The sequence below is a fragment of the Lepidochelys kempii genome, chromosome 14 (genome assembly GCF_965140265.1).
Source record: "Lepidochelys kempii isolate rLepKem1 chromosome 14, rLepKem1.hap2, whole genome shotgun sequence".
Taxonomy (NCBI): Eukaryota; Metazoa; Chordata; order Testudines; family Cheloniidae; genus Lepidochelys; species Lepidochelys kempii.
The window spans coordinates 7,440,057-7,450,151 of NC_133269.1; the positions used below are offsets into that span (position 1 = coordinate 7,440,057).

The 10,095-nt window shown below is 40.1% G+C and overlaps 1 protein-coding gene across 1 annotated transcript in view; it reads left to right on the forward strand.

Annotated features, from left to right (window-relative positions):
* The first annotated feature begins 8,571 nt into the window (after nucleotides 1-8,571).
* The window catches only part of PRKCA (protein kinase C alpha), a 324,685-nt gene continuing 323,161 nt past the window's right edge, over nucleotides 8,572-10,095 (forward strand). Inside the window, exon 1 of the mRNA XM_073311390.1 lies at nucleotides 8,572-8,597. Coding sequence (XP_073167491.1) covers nucleotides 8,572-8,597 — 26 coding nt within the window. The remainder of the gene's footprint in view (nucleotides 8,598-10,095) is intronic.

Below are 10,095 nucleotides of genomic sequence, written 5' to 3' on the forward strand. Positions count from 1 at the left end.
AACACCAGAGACTAATTTGGCCTGCTCTAATTTATTTCAAAAAATTTCCTAGCAGACTGCTATTCTTGGTAGGTGTTAGACCTTCTTTCATAAGCTGAAATTCTTCTACTGGGGAAGCTATGAAAGTTCTAAATCAACCTCTCACTTAAGGAGATTGAAAAAGTGATCTCAGAACTGAAACCTTAATAAAGCACCAAGTCCTGGTGGATGTGCCAATGACTCTTAAAAACAGACAATATTGCTGCTTGACTGTTTTAATATTTCCCCTTTGGAAAGGCTTTTGGGTGAATTTCTTTGAATTTTGTGCACAACAGAAATTCTTTTTTTTAATGCATTTAAGAGTTTTAGTAGGTGATTTTAGCGCGAATGATGAGAGTGAAAGGTTAATTTGACTTGAGTCAGGCGTGCTACTGGAAAGTCATGGTGCTATGCAAGCTCACACGATGTAGTTCATATCTGTTCAGTACAGTAGAACCTCAGAGTTATGAACACCAGAGTTATGAACTGACCAGTCAGCCACACACCTCATTTGGAACCAGAAATATGCAATCAGGCAGCAGCAGAGACATAAATAAATAAATAAATAAATAAATATAGTGCAGTATTGTGTCAAACATAAACTATTAAAAATTAAGGGAAAGCAGCATTTTTCTTCTGCATAGTAAAGTTTCAAAGCTTTATTAAGTCAATGTTCAGCTGTAAACTTTTGAAAGAACGACCATGTTTTGTTCAGAGTTATGAACATTTCAGAGTTACGAACAACCTCCATTCCCAAGATGTTTATAACTCTGAGGTTCTACTGTATTCCATTACTAGATTATTGCTGAACAACCTCATAATTGTGCCTAGCAGCATGGTACTGTTGTAGTGTGGACAAAGGGGGAGTAGGAAGCTATGCCAGTAAACTCATTCCAGTTTGTAACAATCACAAATCTGTCATTTCAGTCTAGTTGTGGTGGTAGAGTTTTTTGTGCTGTTCAATCAAAACTATATAAGCAGATTTAATTCCAGGTTGCCTCAGAAGTACGTGAGTGTTTTTGGAGGAGGTGCAGATTTGAGGTCCACTTCAGACACCTCTGATTACTGAGGAAGAGAGGGTATGTTCCTTCCTTAGAACTATGATGTTCAGAGATCAATCTAGAGCCAGATTTTCAAAAAAAGCTCTGGACCAGATTTTGAAAAGCTCATAAATGGAGTCAGATTTTCAAAAGACCTCCGATCCTATTGAGGCACTAGAGCCAATTTTCAAAAGTGCTCAGCACATAACATGTATTAAGTCTTTCTGAAAATCCAGTCAATTATTTTGATACCTAAATGGGAACAAAGGTCTTCTGAAAATATAACCCACTTGTTGGTTCTCAGCCTTTCTGAAAATTCTGACCCTTATGTCTAACCCATCTCACCACCTAACCACATGTTTGCTGTAATTTTTCATATAAATAAAATGTTTTGAAAAAGATGTGTGATGTACTATAGGTCTGTTATCTTATCCAGACTTTGTTCACAGTACATATAGATGCTAAAATGCTGTCAACATTTTAGCAAACAGAATGTACAGTAATAATATTCTGCAGTAGTTCTGATTTTGACAAGAATAGTTGTCAGCAAGATTATTGTAAATTTAGTTTTGCGGGCTGCACAGTACAAAAAAAAAAGCAGACATAAGCACTTTGGGAAGAGCAGGTGATGATATATGCTCGTATGTGCACGCTAGTCATAATATGTAAAACTACTCAGAATTCACGTGTGTATTTTTGCTGGTAGATTATTTTACTTTATATTTTCTTTGCATTTATGGAAATGGACTAATTTTTCGACTAATTTCTGCAATAAACAGAATCCTTTTAGTTTACATGGACACTAGCAGAAAATCAGGCTGAATAAGAGTCTACTGGATGGAAATACAGAAAAAATCTATGTTGTAAGATCCAGGATAGGTGCAAAACTAAAATAAATATAGCTCTTGGCTTATAAAAGGTGCCACAGTACTTCTGGAACAAAATCAGTTGGCAAGTGACTATGAGACATCCTCTTTTTTGCTTATTAGAAGATGTGTCTAAAATGTATGCTTTTCAAATTATGCTCATGTTTTCTGGAAAAAAAATATTTTAAAGACATATTTTATGTGGGAAGAAAGTCTGTAGCTTGGAGCACTGTGTTTTATTTTCTGGTAAATGGCAATTATTGTTTGCTAAAGTTTCTTCGAAGGCTGAGTGGTAGGGATATTTCCTTTGTTATGATGCACATTAACCTACTAACTATTTCTCAGGTTTAATCCATAATACTATACATTTATTCAAAGGACAGAAATAGTTTCAAAGGTTTTCAGGATATTTATTTCTGTTCTCCAGGAACCTCAAGATATGGTAGGGGCAGGAATGCCAGAAATGGCTTTTTAAAGTTGAAAATACTCCAACAGGGAAAAAAACTTATTTCAAAACTTAAATTTAGCAAAGTTATAGCATCACTAATCAGCTAAAGATCTTTATGTAAAGAAAGCTTTGAGGTCACAGTAAATAGAAGTAATAAATGATTCAGCTTCTAGATAGGCAGAAAACTGATAGTCAATCATTTTCACTGTGATATTAATGATGATGAGGACCACTCAGTCATGAACCTAGTTTAGGGCAGCAATGTCTCTCTCACGCTTTCTCTCCACAGAACAAGTGTGTGCATGTGTTGGCTAAGGACTTAGTAGACACCTTGTGCTCATTTTCTAATTTGCCACTTCATGATTTGGTTGCAGTGTTATTGTAGCTGTGTTGGCCCCACAATCTTAGAGAGACAAGGAGGGTGAGGTAATGTTTTTTATTGGACCAACATCTGTTGGTGAAATAGGCAAGCTACATGGAGCTCTTCTTCAGGTTTCTGATTTATAACTTTGGACCAGTCAGTAGTTGCCCTAATCCAGATTTAAGTGGCCCAGTTTTCCTACTGAGTGAAGACAGTCCTAGTTGTGCACCTCTTAAACAGGATTTACGGATCTAACTTTAAGCATCCAGATTTGGAAATGTAATTTGGCATGAACCAGGGGCTCAGTTTCCTCATCTGTAAGATGGGAATAATATTTTCCTATGTACCACGGGTCCTGTGTGTGGCTTACGCATCAAAGGGTGAGATTCACCCAAGTGCAGGTCAACATAAGGCAGCATGTAGTAATTCCCACTTAAGTCTTCCAAAAAGGATGTAAAGGGGATTTAATGGATACATATGCCTCGGGCTGCCCCTGTGTATCTTTATGATGGTGTATTTCTACTGAAGTCAGTAGAATTACACTAGCATAAGTCTACAGCGATGGAGTGGTGAATTAGGCCCAGGATGTGAACTGCAGCCTAAGGTTTGTAAAGAATTTTGAGATCCTTGAATGAAAGCAGCAAAAGGAGTGCACAGTAGATTTTTTTTTAATATTATTCCATTAAGCCAGAAGAGTTTTCACCTTTCATTTTAACCTACCCATATTTAAAATACAAAACTAAGTTTCTTAAATAAATAGGGTAACCCCTGTTTTGTGGTTCTGCATTCCTCTCCTCCCCCTTTTGATTCTTCTAAAACAAATATTTTAAGACTGCATTTGTCCATCCAGACCCCTGTCATGTCCATTATTTGTGTTTCCATGAGTATAAACAGTTGTGTAGGCCAGATAAAGGAGGATCATGTGGTCACAGCTGGAAATGGCACTGGGTCTAATTCAATAACCATGCAGCATTTTTCCTACATCTTCTTATCTGCAGTATAATGGTAGCACAGGAAGTGAAACAATGCACTCTAGATATTTGCAAAACCGCCACTGATTTCATTTTTGTCATGTACTTCTTCTCCAGAATAAACAAAAAGACATACAACTGGCACAAGCTTTTATTTGAAAATTAACACATTCAGCTGTTAAAAGTGATCATTTGAACTATAATTTATTTAATGTCTGTTTATACATTATAGTTGTAGGGCAAAATCCTGCTCACTTATGCATGCAAAAGTGCTACTGCTTTCAACAGATTTGTGTAAATAAGGCAAATAGGATTTCATGCCTGATTCTGCTGATGTTGAATTTAGTGGAAAGTTTTCACTTACTTTGGTGTGAAGAAAAAAAAATCAGGTCCTTGGCCTATATATAGTACACTGAATATTCTTCTGCTACAGTTACAATAGCAGCTGAATGCTAGCGAGACACTCAGTTTTAATGAAAAGGAGTACTTGTGGCACCTTAGAGACTAACCAATTTATTTGAGCATGAGCTTTCGTGAGCTACAGCTCACTTCATCAGATGTTTACCGTGGAAACTGCAGCAGACTTTATATACACACAGAAATCATGAAACAATACCTCCTCCCACCCCACTGTCCTGCTGGTAATAGCTTATCTAAAGTGATCAACAGGTGGGCCATTTCCAGCACAAATCCAGGTTTTCTCACCCTCCACCCCCCCACACAAATTCACTCTCCTGCTGGTGCTAGCCCATCCAAAGTGACAACTCTTTACATAATCAAGTCGGGCTATTTCCTGCATAGATCAAGGTTTTCTCACATCCCCCCCACCCCCATACACACACAAACTCACTCTCCTGCTGGTAATAGCTCATCTAAACTGACCATTCTCCAGGTTTAAATCCAAGTTAAACCAGAACATCTGGGGGGGGGGGGGGTAGGAAAAAACAAGAGGAAACAGGCTACCTTGCATAATGACTTAGCCACTCCCAGTCTCTATTTAAGCCTAAATTAATAGTATCCAATTTGCAAATGAATTCCAATTCAGCAGTTTCTCGCTGGAGTCTGGATTTGAAGTTTTTTTGTTTTAAGATAGCGACCTTCATGTCTGTGATTGCGTGACCAGAGAGATTGAAGTGTTCTCCGACTGGTTTATGAATGTTATAATTCTTGACATCTGATTTGTGTCCATTTATTCTTTTACGTAGAGACTGTCCAGTTTGACCAATGTACATGGCAGAGGGGCATTGCTGGCACATGATGGCATAGATCACATTGGTGGATGTGCAGGTGAACGAGCCTCTGATAGTGTGGCTGATGTTATTAGGCCCTGTGATGGTGTCCCCTGAATAGATATGTGGGCACAATTGGCAACGGGCTTTGTTGCAAGGATAAGTTCCTGGGTTAGTGGTTCTGTTGTGTGGTATGTGGTTGTTGGTGAGTATTTGCTTCAGGTTGCGGGGCTGTCTGTAGGCAAGGACTGGCCTGTCTCCCAAGACTTGTGAGAGTGTTGGGTCATCCTTTAGGATAGGTTGTAGATCCTTAATAATGCGTTGGAGGGGTTTTAGTTTGGGGGCTGAAGGTGACGGCTAGTGGCGTTCTGTTATTTTCTTTGTAGGCCTGTCCTGTAGTAGGTGACTTCTGGGAACTCTTCTGGCTCTATCAATCTGTTTCTTTACTTCTGCAGGTGGGTATTGTAGTTGTAAGAAAGCTTGACAGAGATCTTGTAGGTGTTTGTCTCTGTCTGAGGGGTTGGAGCAAATGCGGTTGTATCGCAGAGCTTGGCTGTAGACGATGGATCGTGTGGTGTGGTCAGGGTGAAAGCTGGAGGCATGCAGGTAGGAATAGCGGTCAGTAGGTTTACGGTATAGGGTGGTGTTTATGTGGCCATTGTTTATTAGCACTGTAGTGTCCAGGAAGTGGATCTCTTGTGTGGACTGGACCAGGCTGAGGTTGGTGGTGGGATGGAAATTGTTGAAATCATGGTGGAATTCCTCAAGGGCTTCTTTTCCATGGTCCAGATGATGAAGATGTCATCAATATAGCGCAAGTAGAGTAGGGGCTTTAGGGGACGAGAGCTGAGGAAGCGTTGTTCTAAATCAGCCATAAAAATGTTGGCATACTGTGGGGCCATGCGGGTACCCATAGCAGTGCCGCTGATCTGAAGGTATACATTGTCCCCAAATGTGAAATAGTTATGGGTAAGGACAAAGTCACAAAGTTCAGCCACCAGGTTAGCCGTGACATTATCGGGGATAGTGTTCTTGACGGCTTGTAGTCCATCTTTGTGTGGAATGTTGGTGTAGAGGGCTTCTACATCCATAGTAGCCAGGATGTGTTATCAGGAAGATCACCGATGGATTGAAGTTTCCTCAGGAAGTCAGTGGTGTCTCGAAGGTAGCTGGGAGTGCTGGTAGCGTAGGGCCTGAGGAGGGAGTCTACATAGCCAGACAATCCTGCTGTCAGGGTGCCAATGCCTGAGATGATGGGGCGCCCAGGATTTCCAGGTTTATGGATCTTGGGTAGTAGATAGAATATCCCAGGTCGGGGTTCCAGGGGTGTGTCTGTGCGGATTTGATCTTGTGCTTTTTCAGGAAGTTTCTTGAGCAAATGCTGTAGTTGCTTTTGGTAACTCTCAGTGGGATCATAGGTAATGGCTTGTAGAAACTCGTGTTGGAGAGCTGCCGAGCAGCCTCTTGTTCATATTCCGACCTATTCATGATGACAACAGCACCTCCTTTGTCAGCCTTTTTGATTATGATGTCAGAGTTGTTTCTGAGGCTGTGGATGGCATTGCGTTCCGCATGGCTGAGGTTATGGGGCAAGTGATGCTGCTTTTCCACAATTTCAGCCCGTGCACGTCGGCGGAAGCACTCTATGTAGAAGTCCAGTCTGCTGTTTCGACTTCAGGAGGAGTCCATCTAGAATCCCTCTTTCTGTAGTGTTGGCAGGGAGACCTCTGTGGATTAGTATGTTGTTCAGAGGTATTTTGGAAATATTCCTTGAGACGGAGACGTCGAAAATAGGATTCTAGGTCACCACAGAACTGTATCATGTTCGTGGGGGTGGAGGGGCAGAAGGAGAGGCCCCGAGATAGAACAGCTGCTTCTGCTGGGCTGAGAGTATAGTTGGATAGGTAACAATATTGCTAGGTGGGGTGAGGGAACCATTGCTGTGGCCCCTTGTAGCATGTAGTAGTTTAGAAAGTTTAGTGTTTTTTTTCTTTTGTAGAGAAGCAAAGTGTGCGTTGTAAATGGCTTGTCTAGTTTTAGTAAAATCCAGCCACGAGGAAGTTTGTGTGGAAGGTTGGTTCTTTATGAGAGTATCCATTTTTGAGAGCTCATTCTTAATCTTTCCCTGTTTGCTGTAGAGGATCTTGATCAGGTGATTCCGCAGTTTCTTTGAGAGCGTGAGGCACAAGCTGTCAGCATAGTCTGTGTGGAATGTAGATTGTAATGGTTTTAATGCTGCTGCTTTACAGCAAACACACAATATAAAATGCATAGTCTCTCCTTGCATGTGTAAATAGAGCATGCCATTAAGCACGTGTTAAGCTTTAGAGAGAAGGCTTCAAATAGCAGTGAGATGACTTCGTAACCTGTTCTGAACAGGTCTTCAAGGAGTCCCAGTAGAGAGCATCTAAGCCCCTGTAACTGCCAACAGAGCCTATGCTAAAGATCTCTAGGTACCTTAACATCTTAACAAACCTAACTAAAAACCAAATGAGAATGCATCAAAATTATACAACAAATTAAAAAAACCTACAGCCAAACCCACCATATCCCATCCAATTATGTACCAAACTTAAAGTCACAAAGACTCCCTTTCTTTCCTTCTTCCTAGTTTTCTTCTTTAATTCATTTCACATGCTTTGATATAATGTAATTTTCCATGTAAACTGATAAATTATTTTGGTTCATTACTTCAGGGAAAGTTACACTTACTCTATGGATGCAAGGTCACATGCCAGATTAGGAACAATAGGAAAACTTGACAAGGGAAGACCTAGGCCCAGATTTTTAAAGGTATTTAGTTACTGCTTTGCTCAGCAATGCCGAATTGATTTCAGAGCCTAAATCGTATTTCAAAAGGGATGTAGGTACTTACAAGCCAAAATCCCAAAAATGATATTTAGGCTTCTAAATCAGTTTTACACTGTAATGCCGAGTACATCAACACCTAACTACCTTATAAATCTGGTCTCTTACCTATTATTTGCAGAAAAGTCTAGATAAACTGTTTTGTGAAAGTCTAGATAAACTGATAAAGGTAATTAAATGTTTAGCTGAAGATAAAACTTCCAGAAAAAAGGTGATGGATTTGCTGTGCTGTTCCTACAATGAAATACAGTATTAACATTAAATGTACAAAAGACTGTTAGATGTCTATTCCCCTTCTTCTCATTTCTTCATATTCTGGCCTCAACTTTTATCAGGCTTTCTTCTCTCTGAATCTAGTTTTTTATTGTTACAGTATACATTAAGGCAAGGTATTTAAACAAGTGAGTAGGCCCATGGGATTCAGCAAGGTATTTAAACGAGTAGTCCCATGACAAACCTCACAGTGACTGCTGTCAGTGAGCAATCTTTAAACATATTTTAAAACCTAAACAAGTTTCTCAACAAAAGCTTCACTGACCTGCATGGAAGGGTGGAAGAATCTTTCAGGTTATTTAACACAAACAAACAAACCCATATCTTAAAAGAACACTGTACATAAATGTTAGGAACCCTGGAAATTCCAAGATAAGATTAAAATTTACGATAAATAAACAAGAAAAAATGAATATTTAAATACACAACTAATAGCTACCCATGAACCTCAGCTTTGCCCCTGTAGTGCCACAAACTAGGTACAGTACAATAAGAGTATGCGCCTGATTGCAAGAGGTTCAGAGTACTTGCAGATCCCTGCTTCTACACATGGAAGGAGCGTTCACCAATTCAGAAATCAGGCCCTACTGCATTAATATTTTTGTGGTCATTAATGAGATAATTTTAGGTAATGGATTAAAAAATTATCCCCAGTTTCTGGTTGTCAAGATTCATGCATTTGTTTACTTTCTCGTCTGTTTGTATTTTTCTAGTGGTGGTGTTTTGCTTCATAAAGTGGAACCTTAACTTGGAATTTCAGAGCTTTCTAAAGCTTGTAGTTTTGGAGAAAGATATAACTTCCTCTTATTTCAGTTTATTTATTTTTTTGCCAGAGGTAACTAGAAGATTCTTTCAATCTTAACTCCACATAACTAAAGTATCTGCCTGAGAATATATATTACACATATTTGTAAATGTTTATATATACCTGTATTGGACTGGGATAATACATATTACACACATTCACAAAAATATATATATGCACGTACATGAAAGACTCAGAAGCATTTGTACACAGTATAAATATGATTTAGGTCTTTGGCATTGATCGGGTGTTTGATATATGCTATGTGCACACATATGGGTGTAGATGTGCCTTGTGAGTGCGCACAGAGGTGCTCTATTGGGAATATTTGAGTGTCCAGGTATTTTGGTGGTGTTTTGTGTATGTTATAGTTGGAGCTGTGTGTTGTGCAGGGTTTTTGTTGTGTGTTGGGGTGTTGTATTGCTTGGTTGTGTGGTGTCTTTGTTAGGAGCATTATCAGAGGTGTCCTGCTGTGTGTTAAGCATATTGTAGGGAGGTGTTGTGTTGTGTGGTGCACTGTGGGTATATGGTGGGTGCTGGCTGCACTCTATATATGTGTGTGTTACATGATTGATGGTGTGCGCTGTGTATGTTCTTGTTCTAAGAGGTAGTGGGTCCCATCTGCACCGTGTGTTTGTTGGGGGGGGGTGTTTTAGTGGAGGTGGGGTCATGTGTTGTGAGAGGCAGCAGATACTGGCTGCACTCTGTGTTTGTTGTAGTAGTGAGGATAGTGTGTGTAATATAGTGTGTATATGTACTTTAGTAGAAGTGGGCGTTCTGTGTGACGAAAGGCAGCAAGTACTGGATGTACTCTGTGTATGTGTTTACTGTGTGTGTGTTGTGTGTGGTTAGAAGCAGGTTCCACCTGCAGTCTGTGTGTGTGTTTGTTGTAGCAGTGGGGGGTTATGGGTGTGTATCTGTGGGGGGGGGGGTGGTGTGGGGTATTGTAGTGTGGGGCACATTGTCAGTTGCACTGTTTGCTGTGTGGGTTAGTGATGGATGGTTATATGTGCGTGGTGAGAGGTAGCAAACACTGGCTGTACTGTTTTTTGTGCGCATATGTTTTGTGGTGGGGAGGTTGTGGGTGTGAGGTGGTGGAGGAAGTTGTGATGTGCGGTACCAATTGCACTCTGTGTGTATATTTGTGTGTTGTGCTGGTGATGGGGTATTGTGTGGTTGCACTTTGTATATGTTGTGCGACTCTGAGATAGCGCGT